Source organism: Eulemur rufifrons, chromosome 29, assembly GCF_041146395.1.
Source record: "Eulemur rufifrons isolate Redbay chromosome 29, OSU_ERuf_1, whole genome shotgun sequence".
Lineage (NCBI taxonomy): Eukaryota > Metazoa > Chordata > Mammalia > Primates > Lemuridae > Eulemur > Eulemur rufifrons.
Window position 1 is genome coordinate 29,334,626 of NC_091011.1, and position 15,674 is coordinate 29,350,299.

At 42.1% G+C, this 15,674-nt stretch overlaps 1 protein-coding gene across 2 annotated transcripts in view; it reads right to left on the minus strand.

Annotated features, from left to right (window-relative positions):
• Positions 1 to 15,397, minus strand: part of GPNMB (glycoprotein nmb) — a 28,760-nt gene extending 13,363 nt beyond the window's left edge. Inside the window, exons 1-6 of one of the 2 annotated variants that reach the window (XM_069462621.1) lie at positions 15,214 to 15,397; positions 8,466 to 8,618; positions 7,614 to 7,757; positions 4,524 to 4,697; positions 1,974 to 2,132; positions 1,331 to 1,642 (exon numbers count right to left, since the gene is read on the minus strand). In XM_069462621.1, the coding sequence (XP_069318722.1) occupies positions 1,331 to 1,642; positions 1,974 to 2,132; positions 4,524 to 4,697; positions 7,614 to 7,757; positions 8,466 to 8,618; positions 15,214 to 15,283 (1,012 nt within the window). In that variant the 5' untranslated portion in view covers positions 15,284 to 15,397. The remainder of the gene's footprint in view (positions 1 to 1,330; positions 1,643 to 1,973; positions 2,133 to 4,523; positions 4,698 to 7,613; positions 7,758 to 8,465; positions 8,619 to 15,213) is intronic. The other variant, XM_069462620.1, reaches the window with a different exon arrangement.
• Between the last annotated feature and the right edge of the window lie 277 nt (positions 15,398 to 15,674).

Below are 15,674 nucleotides of genomic sequence, written 5' to 3' on the forward strand. Positions count from 1 at the left end.
TAATTATCCACCAAGAAATGAATGGTGAAATAAGTTATAGTACATAATACATACTATGGAACACCACGTAGCCATTGAATCAAGTGGGATACATTTCCATATATTAACAATAAGAAGATATTTGTTAAGTTAAAAAAAAGCAATTTGCAGAACAATATGTATAGTAAGAATCCATTAACATAATCAAAACAATGAGACTTACGTGTAAATATTGTGTACGTAAATGCACAGAAAAAGATCTGGAAAGAAACATTCCAGGCTAACAGGGTTTAACTCCTGGGAGGAGAGTGTGTATAGGGACTTCCACTTTTTTACTGCAGACTTCTGTATTGTTTGACTTTTTACTAAGGAACATGAATTACCTTTGTAATTTAAAACATTTCCAAAAAAAGAATTAATCAAAATTCATAACATTAACTTATATTGCCTTGATTTAGACATACTTAATTTAACAAGGTCTCATTTTATTACTAACACTTTACTATACCAGTTTATTATCTATAACTAATACGTTTTGGTAAAAACAATTCCAAGTCCAGACATGATGGAGTGGTCCCTCTGGGTTTGGCTGTGGCGCCCTCTTGTGGCCAGTGAGAGGATGCCAGCCTATTGCCATCTCCGGGATCCCGGGGTGCTAAGGTGTGGGCTGGCCGAATGGGGAAGGGTGATGCCGCCACCGCCACTGGGTAGGGTGGGGAGTTAGATGGAAGCCCTCTTAAGGGCTTCTTGAATGTCCTCACAGACTACTAATAGAGGGTGGTATTTAATTAATCATGCCTTATATCAGAGCAATTTCAACGTCAGGAGTCGATGCAGCTTGCTAGCCCCGAAACACTGTCAAGCTGCATTCTTTCTTAAGCCATTTGGAAATTATTTTCAAGTATGCCAATGTTTTCAAGGGACACTGGGTGAGTGAGGGCAGGGTAAGGGAGGAGAATGGTGGAGGAGTAAGGGGGCCTGATCGCTTATAAAGGGCCAGTGGGTTTTCTCATAGTTAAAAAAAATGGGAGATAAATGGAAACAGGACAGGCTAGAAGGAGAAGGCATCTGCACACATAGCAAGGGCCAGTGCAAATCAGGGGCGTAAAAGAGCTTTATACAAGTCACCAAATTCTATCTGCAGAGTGACTTAAAACACATTCTCCTTTCTTCCGTATTCTAAAGGCTTAAAATGATGATAAACTGGGTTCAAAAAAATCAACAGCTACAAAATGGAATCACTGCAGAGTCTCTACAATATCCTTTTAAGCAGGCATTTAGTAATATGACTGACATGAATATTTTGTCAACCGTTAAGGAACCCCCTCAAAGATCACTGGGAACACCTTACCTAAAGAAGAGGTCGGCTTCGGAGGTCTGGGTGACGGTGGTGGACAAGGTCCAGGCACTGTAGCTTGCACAGTGAGGTTAAGGTCAAAGGTTCCATTGAGCACATACGTGTGATTCAAAGAATGATTGCTGGAAACAAACAGGCCAGTGTTGTCCCCGAAGTTCCACTTGTAGTCAATGGCAGACTCATTGAGGAAGTGGCTGGGATCGTGAATCAGGACATCAAATGTAATGGGGAGGTCTTTGAGGAAGGTTTCATCAGATGCATTTCGATTGTTCTTCTGGGACATAGTCACAAATACAGGAATCTGATCTAAAAGATACATCCCCCCCAAAAAAGAAAGAATGCATGATTGCTTGATTTTAAGTGGAGGACTTCAATGCTCCTTTTAGGTTAAAAAATTACAGTTAGGCATAGTTTAGCATCATTTTTTCCTTTTCACATGCAAGTTTTCTAGAGTTTTCCCAAGCTATTCTGGAAAACGTAGATGGAATACAACATTATTAAATATACAAGCTTGAGTAGGGGCCCATATGAATCATAACTTAACCAAGAACATTTGGCTCTAACTCTTTCTTAACCTGCTAACGTCAACAGAACTAAGTGTCTCATCCTTAGTTAATTTAGAGTTCACATCACTCACCTGTTACCACGTACACATCTTTGACTTGTGCGATGGGAATGAATGCCCGTCTGTGTCTTCTGTAGACAGTCACTTGCATGAGTTGAGGGCCGAGTGTCACATTGGCTGTGTTTAGAGAAACTCTTACTGAACACCGTCCCAATTTCTGGAAATACTGACCTTTGGGAGGATGGGAATCTTTAGTTATTGGCTACATTACATGATCATCATAGGAAGCTGTTTCTTAAAGACTAGCCACCACCATTTAGAGATGGCCCCGAGGAGAGAAAATAGGATAGGAAAATAGTGCTGCTTCAGAAAGGGAGATGGTGATCATTTTTATGTAAAATCTTACACAACAAATCCAGTTATATATATGTAATTATATATAGTCGGTTAAAATGAAAAGAGCTGTTGAGTGGGATAATAAAATTAGCCCTTAGTTTACAAATAAATATTTTTAATAAGTGTCTTGGCACATGAAATATATGTTTTTCCCAAAGAAAATATATTTAATGGTGAGGTGCCCAGAGGAGTTAAAAAATTTATTTATCCAAAAAAATCTACCTTATTTTTGTTACTATTACTATTTCAGCTATGTTATTAAGGAGCTTTTTAAAAGGGAACTGGAATCCTCCACTCTCTAATAGTAGTTTCGTATAAAAATACAGGAAGTGATGAAAGAGAAATAGGGCGAGGTAGATATAAAAAGGAAGAATGGAGTGGTTCTACAGACACATTTCTAGGACACCCTTGAGTCATTCTTTTTCTTTCTCCAGCCCTCCCTGAATCTAACTGCAGGGGCAGGCGGGAGTATTTCCTCTCCCTCAGGGCTCAAGGTCTTGTCTAATCCTGTCAAGGTGCCTGGCTTAGACCTGTCATTGATTGGGTATCGTAGGATAGAGGCTTGAGAGACAGAGATGTTTAAAGACCACCTTTATCACACAAACACATGAGAAAAACACACTGGTCTCCCGCGGGATGTGTGATTTGGAATTTCCTTCACCTTGAGATGCAGGGGCAGTTCCGTTGGAGGTTGTAAGGGGAGGAAGCATCTCTCAGGGGTGAGTTGCACGTGAGCAAAATGTGAGTTCAAGCACAGAGAGATGAAACCACACTTAGTTGAGGGAGAAGATCAATGAACCCTGAGACCTCAGTGGGAGATGGAAATTCAAGACAGTCTTGTTAGAAAAACAGAGCAGTTTCCAGGCTGAAGGTTGATTTTAAATAAAGACATTTAAGCTGGTTAAGTTAATGGAATGTTAACTAGGCTACAAAGAGTCCGGAGTGTTAGTGAACATAAATGACTCCTCCGTGCAAAGGGGCTGAATTCTGGGAGTGACAGGTCAAAGAAATCCTATGTTTGCTGATTGACCTACAGGGTCATGATGGTATTGAAGAAGAAAGGTCAGCTTTAAAGCAATTGATTTAAATAGACAGGCATAATATTTGAGATATTTTGTACTGTGTTCAGGTAATAGAAAGACAAAACATTTTGAAATCTGGAGGCTGCTCGATTGGTAGCAGTTTTCAAATACTCAGTGCCAGATGGAACCTGTGACATTTTAAACTAAGAATTTAGCAGCTGTGCTAATAATTACCTAAATTTGCTTCTCCCAAAAATAATTGCTTCACCAATCATAAAACAAAGTGAATACCATTTATAGTTTAAAAAAGAGAGAGAGTAGACTATGTTAAAGTAGGACAGTAGTTAGGTAGTTAGGCTTATTATGTTTCTATAAAATGGAATATTATGCAGCTGATAAAATTAAGTATATAAAGGACTTTTAATGATATTGTCAAATGCTCATATTAAGCAAAAACGTGCATATGTTATAATCGTAATCAAGAAATACTAGTAAAAAAAGCACCATAATGTTAATGATCATCTCTGCTATTAATTATGAATAATTTTTACTTTTTATTTGTACTTTTTCTGAAAATTTCCAACAAATAGCATGTTTTTTAAATTATAAAAATTCTTTTGAGAACATAAAAAGATTAAAGAATAAATCAACAAATGCTCATCCATGTGCCATCCAAATAAATGTTAGCATTTTTTCTTGTTATTGTTTTAATAGAAAAATGAGTATATATATATTTTTTGAGACAGAGTCTCATTCTGTTGGCTGGGCTAGAGTGCCTTGGCATCAGCCTAGCTCACAGCAACCTCAAACACTGGCTAATTTTTTCTATTTTTAGTAGAGGTGGGGTCTCGCTCTTGCTCAGGCTGGTCTCGAACTCCTGAGGTCAAGCAATCCTCCCGCCTTGGCCTCCCAGAGTGCTAGGATTACAGGCGTGAGCCACTGCACCTGGCCAGGTAGTTTTGTGTTTTAAAAAAGAACTGAATCTCCCCCTCCCCCCATTTTAGTTCTTTGGTGTCCTGGAGATTTGGCAAGGTTAACAAAGATTTTCTTTTTCACCTCTCATCACCCACCCATGCTAAGAAAAGTTAACACAGTAACTTATTAAACTCTCCTTGTTATCATTCTCAATTATAGAATAAGAAGAGAAGGTTAAAATTTTAAGGAAAGGTAAAGAAGAGGCTAAGGAGGTTTGTAAAAGTCCAACCAAGCGTGTGGAAGACGTAGACAAAATTCCATTTCTTCCATCCATGGTGGTGAGGAAAAGGCCTCCCGTCAGGGAACACGTGATGATGGCTTTGGCCGCTGCCATTTCCCCAGTCACTGTCGTCTGACCATGCTGTCCAGTTGTAAACATACGGGTCAGCAGATAAACCGGTATCTAAACAGAGAAAGTAAGTTCAATGTAGAGATATCATTTAATATATTTTTTTTCTATTCAGTCTCCAAATCACAACCCTATTCAAACCAAACTGCAACATGTTTTCCTTATCTTTTTATTTTGACACACTCTATCTGTATCTTTTTTTTCTGATTCATTTGACATTATGACTCTTTATTCATAAAGGCTTTAGCACACATCTCTTGAGAATAAGAACATTTCCTACATATCACAACACCATTACCACCCCTATCACAGTCTAATCAAGGTTTGCATACTACATTTGGTTATTTTGTCTCTTCAAATGATTCAGAAAAAAGAATCTCTCTCCAGACAGATACATAGATACAGATACAGATATCACCTATCTTCAGCTATGGATATAAATATATAGAAAGAAGCAAATATGACAAAATGTTAAAATTATTGAATGTAGGTGACTATAGTTAATAATAATTTATTGTATATTTCAAAATAGCTAGAAGAAAGATTTGGAATGTTCCCAACCTGAGAAATGATAAATGTTTGAGGTGATGGATATACCAATCACCCTGATTTGATCAGTACACATTGTATGCATGTATCAAAACATCACATGTACCCTGAAAGAAGTACAATTATGAATCAGTAAAGACTTAACAAAAAATGAGCAAAAGATCTGAATAGACATTTTTCAAAAGAAGTCATACAAATGGCCAACAGGTATATGAACAAATGTTCAACATCACCAATCATCAGGGAAATGCAAATTGAAACCACAATAAGAGATCTTCTCACCCCAGTTAAAAAGGCTTTTATCAAAAAGACAAAAATAATAGATGCTGGTGAGGATGTGGAGAAAGGGGAATGCTTCGTACTGTGTTGGTGGGAATGTAAACTAGTACAGCCTCTATGCGGAACAGTATGGAAGAGCCTCAAAAAACTAAAAATAGAACTACCATATGGTCCAGCAATCCCACTGCTGGGTATGTATCCAAAAGAAAGGAAATCAGTATATCGAAGAGATATCTGCACTCCCTTGTTTATTGCAATAATATCCACAATAGCCAAGATATGGAATTAACCTAAATGCCCATCAATGGATGAATGGATAAAGCAAATGTGTATGTGTCAGAATCCCGGTTTTGGCACCAAAGATGTCAGGGTGGGAGTATGCCCTCGGTTCTTGGTTCTTGGTGTGCTCTTGGCTGAAGAATGACCAGATGCACCAAAGTGTCAAGTCCAGACTATCATCCTGGTCCTCTGACTCCTTTCTTGGAAAAATCACCAGCAAGGCCAATATGACAGTGTAACCTCAGGCAGGGAGCAGTTTCACAAGAGCAGCTCTTTTTTTTTTTTGAGACAGAGTCTTGCTCTGTTGCCCGGGCTAGAGTGAGTGCCATGGCGTCAGCCTAGCTCACAGCAACCTCAAACTCCTGAGCTTAAGCAATCCCACTGCTTCAGCCTCCCCAGTAGCTGAGACTACAGGCATGCGCCACCATGCCTGGCTAATTTTTTTTTTCTATATATATTTTTAGTTGGCCAGATAATTTCTTTCTATTTTTAGTAGAGACAGGGTCTCAGTCTTGCTCAGGCTGGTCTCGAACTCCTGAGCTCAAACGATCTGCCCACCTCGGCCTCCCAGAGTGCTAGGATTACAGGCGTGAGCCACCGCGCCCGGCCTAAGAGCAGCTCTTAATTGTAGAATAAAATGGGTCTCCGCGAGTGGAAAGAGACAGACCGACTCACTCACTGACCCACTCACTTCCCTGACTTCTCAGATTGTTTCCTTTTATTAGCCCAGTCAGGAGGAGGGCTCTTGGGAGGTATAGGATGTTATCAAATGATCAATAGGTGTCCTCAAAATTCCATCTGCATATAGGAGCTCCCTCCAAGAAAGCCCACCTGGGGGCGGGGGTCAACTGCAATGCAGATTCATGCTAATGACATATTAGTTACCCTTATAAGTGCATTATTAAATAGCCTTGCCATCAATTGAAGAATCTCAGTAATGAGCTCACTTTTCTTGAGAATGTGCAATTCTAACAAGATAATTTCCCTTGATGTAATTTGTCCTCATTTGTGCTCTTTAACATGGACAGAGAGCTTATCTCTTTAAGGGTAAAGCAAAATCAAAGTATACACATTTTAGCATTTGTGCTAGCCACACAGCATTTGCTTAAGAAATAACTTGTCAGCCAAAATTAAACTGATCAGCAAACATCTGTCAAATCAGCTATTCTTTGCATAACCAAGAGTTCCAAGTAAGGCCGGGCGCGGTGGCTCACGCCTGTAATCCTAGCACTCTGGGAGGCCGAGGCGGGTGCATCGCTCAAGGTCAGGAGTTCGAGACCAGCCTGAGCAAGAGCGAGACCCCGTCTCTACTAAAAATAGAAAGAAATTATACGGACAACTAAAAATATATATAGAAAAATTAGCCGGGCATAGTGGCGCATGCCTGTAGTCCCAGCTACTCGGGAGGCTGAGGCAGTAGGATCGCTTAAGCCCAGGAGTCTGAGGTTGCTGTGAGCTAAGCTGACGCCACGGCACTCACTCTAGCCTGGGCAACAAAGTGAGACTCTGTCTCAAAAAAAAAAAAAAAAAAAAAAGAGTTCCAAGTAATAACACCAAAATGTGAGAATCAACAAGGTATTCTCTGTCCAGTCCACTGGACACTAAGAAAAAGCTGGGTGTGACAATAGCTTTTGATGAGGGTTCCAAGCAGCAGAGAGCCACCAGTTTGCTGAAGTAGATTTGGCTGATTTTGATGTCGGTGAAGGGGCTGGGTAGGACCACGCACTCTCTCCTTCCTGGCCTGCAACTTGAGGAGGAGGGTGCAAGGGATGATAGCAGCATCTTGCACTTACATGAGTACCTGTGAGCATTACGGTTTATGAGAAGGGTGTCCGGCAGTTTGGGAGAATTCTATGTTCTTACCATTTCTGCAGTTCTTCTCATAGACTATGTTGCCATCGGCATCTTCCTTCTGGCATCTGGGGAATATCAGGTTCACCACAAACGTTATATTGGAGCCCACCAGTGCCGGTGAGTCACTGGTCAGGACTGCCTTCACGCAGCCCCCTAGAGCGGGAGAAAGTGGAGCTCAATGATCAAGCATCTCTTTTTTCTTTTACCCATAAATAGATAAGTACTACATATTTAAAGTAAAGTTAAATCTATTAATAGGGACCCAGGGAGCCACATGCCTCTTTACAATACATTAAATTCATTTTCTGGATTCCTAACTTTAGTTTTCAGAGTACAACATTCCAGAAGATAAATTAAAAAATAAATCAGACCAGTTAAAGAATTCTCTAACCATATAAAGAACATTTACCTAAGATAATAAAAAACATTTGCTCAAATAGATTAAGGAGACAAGTTTTAAAAGTTTGTATTTTTTAAATCTCAAAACCAATGGCTGAAGGACTCATTTTCTTATTTGAAAGGAAAGATTTTCACTTTATGATAAAACACAGCTTTGAGACGATCAAAAACTGCTTTGGGGGTTCACAGGCCTTCTCAAGATGACTGAGTCCCACGTTAATTAAGTAGGTTTAAGGCTAAACCTGCTTGCTCTTCAAAATATTCTACCAACTTGGACATTTCTAAAGAGATTAATCATTATTTTATGGCTTAAAATGTGATAATGTTAGGATAAAGAAAAGGCTGCCAAACCCAGGTACCACCCACTTGGTAACTAGAGGACCGTCCTTCATGGAAACATGAGCCACATAATCTAAAAGTCTCTACAAGTTACAGTTGTTAGGGATGAATCTTTTGACTTACCTTTCCAGGAGTTTTTACACTTCTCGTCTCCCCTCTTCCACACTGGATAGAGTTTTTCATTCCAATCATTTTCATCAGAAGACCAGCCATTCAATTGGTTGTGCTCCCTCACATAACCAGGAAGCCTTTCATTGCCTAGTGCATCATGAAATCCTATAGCGATATTTGAAAAATAAATTATTTAGTCTATTGCATTCTTCATTGAGTACTCATCTAACAGTGGTTAAAGAAACTTTTTATTTCATACTGTTGGAAAGCACATGTATAATACTTTCAATATCTCAAGTAAATAGAGGGTGCTTTTAAAAAAAGAAGTCTACTGGAAATACCTTGAATACAAACATTCAGACCCTATCTCTTTATGTACTTTCAATGAAGCAAAGAAAAATTTTGAAAGCCAATATTTCATAACCATCACTTGGCTTCTCAATACATATCCTCTGCATATTTGCATTTGACATGATATTACTAGGATGCCAAGAATGTTCAGGCCAGTGTTTGCATCTTTTCCCACTCTGAACTGTTCAGTTGGCTAAAGGAATGCCAGGCTCAGGCATACCTCGAGGATCTCAAAAGACGTCCTGGACAGCCCACTGTTAAACGATTTTTTAAATGGCCCATAATATGGTCTGTTTTGGTGACTGTTCCATATACACTTGTATAGTTTACATTTGTTGGGTAGAATGGGCTTTTTTTTTTAGAAATGTCATTTATGTCAAGCTAGTTGATAGTGTTTTTCAAGTTTTCTGTGTTCCTATTGACTGTCTGTCTACTTGTTTTTTTTTTTTTGAGACAGAGTCTCGCTTTGTTGCCCCGGGCTAGAGTGAGTGCCGTGGCGTCAGCCTAGCTCACAGCAACCTCAAACTCCTGGGCTTAAATGATCCTCCTGCCTCAGCCTCCCGAGTAGCTGGGACTGCAGGCATGCGCCACCATGCCTAGCTAATTTTTTCTATATATATTTTTAGTTGGCCAGATAATTTCTTTCTATTTTTAGTAGAGATGAGGTCTCACTCTTGCTCAGGCTGGTCTCGAACTCCTGAGCTCAAACAATCTACCCACCTCAGCCTCCCAGAGTGCTAGGATTACAGGCGTGAGCCACCGCGCCCGGCCCCTACTTGTTGTTTCAATTACTGACAAAGAAATCTTGAAATCTTCAACTGTAATTGTGGATTTGCCAATTTGCCTATTTCTTCTTCCAGTCCTGTCAGTTTTTGCTTTATGTATGTTGAAGCTCTTTTGTTAGGTGTACACTGTACATTTACAACTGTTAAGTCTTCTTGATGAATTGACTCTTCTCATTAGGAATTGACCCTCTTTATCACTCACTGGTAATGTTCCTTGCTCAGAATACTAATTTGATATTAATGCTTGCTGTTTTTTAAATCTAGTCTGACAATCTCTATCTTTTATTTGGAGTGTTTGGATAATTCACATTTAATGTAATTATCAATATATATATATATTTTTTGAGACAGAGTCTCACTTTGTTGCCTAGGCTAGAGTGAGTGCCATGGCATCAGCCTAGCTCACAGCAACCTCAAACTCCTGGGCTCAAGCGATCCTTCTGCCTCAGCCTCCTGAGTAGCTGGGACTACAGGCATGTGCCACCATGCCCAGCTAATTATTTCTATATATTTTTAGTTGTCCAATTAATTTCTTTCTATTGCTAGTACAGATGGGGCCTCACTCTTGCTCAGGCTGGTCTCGAACTCCTGAGGTCAAACGATCCACCCACCTCAGCCTCCCAGAGTGCAAGCATTACAGGTGTGACCCATCGCGCCTGGCCTCAATATTATTTTTAATAATTTAAGTGTGCCATCTTATTTGTTTTCTGTTTGTCCCATCTGTTCTTTTTCCTTTCCTGTACTTTTTGGGATTATATTTGAAATCCATTTTATCTCCACTACGGGCTTATTACCTAGACCTCTCTGACTTGTTTTGAGTGGTTGCCCTAGGGTTTATAATATCATAGTTCTTTTAAACTTTTTTCTAATCTTGAGTTGCTGTCTGCCCTTTTTTGCCTTGCCTGACGACTCTTTGAGCATTGCAGCAGACTGGCTGGTTGCCTATCCAGCAGCCATTTCCTGCCTGCATTCCTCCTCCTTTTTGTTTTTCTCTAGCTGCCAGAGCCTTTAACAGTTTGGAATCCCAGAGGCTCACTTTCCTAGTTTGGGCAGGAGCAGATGATTAAATCCCGGCCAATGAAAGCCGAGAGGAAGTCTGCTGGGAGCTCCTGGGAAAGGTTTTTCTCCTTTATAAAAAGAGATATGTGAGAAAAAACTCTATTTTTTCCTCCTCAAAATTGATTTTGGAGAAGGTTATATCAGGATGTGATGCCTGGAGCTGTGACAGCCATATTTAATTAACCAGGAGGACACAGATCCGAGGAAACAGCCAACACATCAAGGGTGTCAGAGTGGAAAGGTGAAACAGAGTCCTTGCTGACACTGTTGAGCTGATGCTCTCGTCCTGCCTACCTCTGGACTGATGGCGTGAGATCATCAGTGCCTTATTCAATCTATTCTGTTACAGCCAAAAGCTCAATTGCCTATAACCCTCAGCTAACCCCTAGTCATACACTGTCTTAAATTGCACTCTCATCAATTTATATGGTCATGTGCCTTAGCCTGGCCACAATGTCCTAGAGGCCAGAAATTCTGTCTTCTTCTTCTTTAAATTCTGAAAGAGGCCTACGACAAGGTGCGCTATTTAGTGGGTGCTTAGAGAAAACAACATTGAATGCACATCACTAACTTCTTTCTTCTAATTCTCTTATCTGGTGGGAGGAGGGAGCAGCATGTTGCCTTCTTATTAGAGAGGCAGATGGAAGGGAAAAGAACATTGAACCTGGTTATGGTACATGGTTTCTAGCCTTAGTTCTGCTACTCAACAGGCTGTGTGACCTCAGGCCACGTGTCTTCTCTGGGCCTTCAAATCAAACCAAAACCAAATGTCTTGTGATTCTATAAGATTGTTCCTATTTGGAAACAGGTATTTAAGTGAGGGCAGGACATTTGTGTTTATCAAAAAATGTTTGTAACAGGAAACTCACTTGAAATTGTCATATGGAAAGAATTAAGATCACTTAGGTCAAACCCCTTCATAATATAGATGAAGAAATTCAGACCTATAGAAATGATGTGATTCACCTAGGGTCATCTTTAATTTAGTGGAAATGAAGATTCACATCTTTTAATTCCCAGGACTAGTTCTTTCCACTGTTCCAGAGAGACTTCCTCTTCCTCAGATTCTCAGAGAAAGTTAGCATTTCTGGAAATACAATCAAAACACAGATTTCTCCTCTAATTTTTTTTCTTTGAGATGGGATCTTGCTCTTTCACTCAGACTGGAGTAGAGTTGTGCAATCACAGCTCACTGCAGCCTTGATCTCCTGGGCTCAGGTGATCCTCCCCTCTTAGCCTCCTAGATAGCTGGGATTACAGAACAGTGCCATCATGTCTGGCTAATTTAAAAAAAAAATTTTTTTTTTAGAGATGGGTTCTCACTATGTTGCCCAGGCTGGTCTCGAACTCCTGGCCTCAAATGACCTTCCTCCTCAGCCTCCTGAGTTACTGGGATTACAGGTGTCAGCCACTGTGCTCAGCTGTCCTGTGATTTTAAGTGTCAGAAGTCAAGGAAAAATACAATACAAAAAGGAGAGTTACAGGGACAGACACATGGGTCAAAGGAACAGAATAGGGAACCCAGAGATAGACTCACACAAGTATGCCCTACTGATTTTTGACAAAGATGGAAAAACAATCAATGGAGGGAAGATACCCATTCCAATAAATGGTGTTTTAAAAACTAAAAACTAGGTGAAATTTTCAGGATCTAGGGCTAGGCAAGAATTCTTAGGCTTGACACCAAGAGTATGATCCATAAAAGAAAAAATGTTAAATTGGACCTCAGTAAAATTAAAAACTTTTGCTCTGTGAAACATGACATGAAGAGGATCAAAAGGCAAGCTATATACTTCAAGAAATTATTTTCAAAACACATTTCCAACAAAGGACTAGTATCTACAATATATAAAGAATTTTCAAGACTCAACATTAAAAAACAAGGAATTCAATTAGAAAATGGATAAAAGACATGAACAGATATTTCACCAAAGAGGACGTACAGATGGCAAATAAACACACCAGAAGATGTTCAACATCTTTAGCCAGTAGGGAAATGTACATTAAAACTACAATGGAATGTCGCTATATACCTATCAGTATGACTAAAATAAAAAGTAGTCACTACACAAAATGCAGGCGAGGATGCAGAGAAACTGGATCACTCATACATTGCTGGTGGGAATGTAAAATGGTACAGCTATTCTGGCAGTTTCTTGTAAAACTAAACATGCAACTACCATACAACCAAGAATTTGTACTCTTTGGCATGCATCCCAGACAAATGGAACATATGTTCACACAGAAATCTATACATGAATGTTTATAGCAGCTTTATTCATAACAGCCCACACTAGAATAACCCAGATGTCCTTCAATGGCTGAATGGTTAAACAAACTGTGGTACATCCACACCATGGAATATTTCTCAGTGATAAAAAAAGAAAAAAATGATTGATGCAAAAACTTCAATAAATCTCCAGGGAATTATGTTGAGTAAAAAAAAACCAATTCCAAAAGATTACATACTGTATAATTCCATTTGCATATAATTCTGAAAATGACAAAATTCTAAAAATGGAGAAAGGATTAGTGGTTGCCAGCGGCAGGATGGGGGTGGGGGAAGAGAGTGGATCTGGCTATAAAAGGGATGAGAATCCCTGCGGTGATGGAGCTCTGCTGTATCGTGACTGTATCAGTGTCAATATCTGGGTAGCGACATGGTGTTTTGCATGATGTTACCATTGGGGGAACTACATAAAGAATACAGGGGATTGCTCAGTATTATTTCTTACAGCATGTGAACTACCGTCACCTCAAAGTAAAAAGTTAAATGAATGAACGAATTTATGTATGTATGTATGTATGACAGAGTCTCTGTCACCCCGGCTAGAGTGCAGTGGCCTCCTCGTAGCTCACTGCAACCTCAGCTGGGCTTAACTGATCCTCCTGCCTCGGCCTCCCGAGTAGCTGGGCTGCTGCTTACTACTTTGTCAACACCTTCTCCTTCCTCCAGGGCTATGATTGGAAAGGGGCAGGGACTCCTTGGTGTTTGATGCACTGCTAAATCCCACCTGCCCTTATTTTTCTGGCCAGAATATTTAGTCTGGGGCAAAGTGACCCCAAGAGCGCCCGGGTTTTGTTCCACTGCCGGATAGGTTGGGGACTGATCTCCAAATGACAGCCCAGATTCAACCTCCTGCACATCGGTTTTACTGGACAAAATGGAACTGGTGACAGAAGGCTGCAATTAGGCACACGGTCTCCCCTGACCTGTCAGTTCTCTGTTTCTCCATCTCCCAGGGCTGTGAACTCTCCGGGAGTCTGTCCTGGGAGGGACCCTGAGGGTGGGGACAGGACTGTCACCATAAGAAAAACTGCCACCATGTATGTCTCCCATGCCAAGCACCTTGTTTGTTAGCAGACCTCACAAGACCCCTATTACCCAGCTTTGCAAACAAGGAAGCGAAAGCCCAACGAAGCGAGGTCACTCCCGGCCCCATGGCTGGGAGGGAACCCAGGTCTGCCCAGCTCCAAGCCCTGGCAGGAAGGACAGCGACGGGATGGAAGGCTGCCTCTTCCGCCTGCGGGCTGCGTGGCCCGAGGCGAGCTCCTCGGGCTCTCCGAGCCGCTTCCTTGTCTGGGCAAGGGACAGCCACAGCGCCAGTCCCCGGGCTGCTCGGAGGACGCGCGGGCACAGCGCGCCCGCCACGCACCGAACTCCGACGCCGGGGCGTCAGTCCCGCTGGCGCGCCCGCCGCTGTCCCTGTTTGGATTCCCGGGTCCAAAACGCTGGCCCTATTGCGGCCCGCGGTCGCAGCCCCAGCCGCCAGAGTCGCCGGGGCCCTAGCCTCCGGCCTCAGCGTCTCGGAGCGGAGCTAGCCGAGCCTCGGCCCGCTTCCCTCAGTCCCCGCAAGCCCCGGCCCAGGGTCGCGGCGGCTCCCCGCTCTTGCTCCTGCAACCCCGCTCAACGGTTATCAACCCTGGCTCCACGGGCAGATCCCAGGAGGAGCTTTTCAAACAAGAACGCTCTGACCCCACCGCCAAAGATTCTAATTTCCTCGAGTGGGCGTCCGTGTTGTTAAAAGTGCCCTAGTCGCTAATGCGTAACCAGGGTAGGGCCCTGGGGTGCATGCACCTCTTCTCCCTGTACCCTCGCGACAGCGACGGGCAGCCAGCTCTTGCAGGTCTCTGCAGGAAGCTTATCAGGCTCAGCACCCGAGTCTGCGTCGGGGTTACTAGAGAGCCTGTCTCCAGATCTGGGACCCCAGCGCATCGGAGGGCTCCACTCTATTGGACCGAAGCCAGGCAAAGTTCGGTTGGTAGAGTTGCTTTGTTCTCCAGCCAGAGACTGTGCAAGCCTCCTCCAGCCATTATCTGGCAAGAGTGGGTGGCAATTGCCGTGGAAAGGGCCTGCCTGGTTTCCACTTCCCAAGAGCCTGAAGCAAGAAAACGTAGCTGGGAGCGTTCTGCGTGGTTTCCCAACAGTTTGCAGAAGAAACGCGGGAGGCCGCGAATGCTTCCGAGGAGCCTCCGTCCAACTTCTGTCTCAGGGGACTTTATTACCCATCATTGTAGCCACTAGGCAGAGAAGGGGTTAAACGTAGAAATTTAGGATTACTCACGTTTGGCGGAGTCCTGTGGCAATCTTGCAGCCAGAAGCAGAAATCCCAGGAAATAGCAGAGACGTTCCATGCTGAATTCTCACAGACTTAGGCAATCGAGGTTTAACTTTTAACTCCTGTGGCCCCATCCGCTAAGAGCAACAGCGTGTGCTTCTGGCCTCTGCTGCGCCCCACTCTTCGTTTTAATTAAATACAGGGCCTGGGGCGGATCATGTGATGGTGTTAAGCAGCATTGCCTGATCTGGTCTCTCAAGTTCAACCTCTTACAACTCATGTGCTCGTGACTCACCCCCCTCTGGCATCTACTTATTCACTTTTCAGATCCGCGCTATTTCAATTTTGTGGTTCTGCATTTATGAGTTTTAAGGAGACTTCCTTTCCTATGGGCCCTATTTTAATATTCTTCACCGCATAGAATTTCAATCCTCCAGCTTCATAGATGATCAGCTTACTGTGATTCC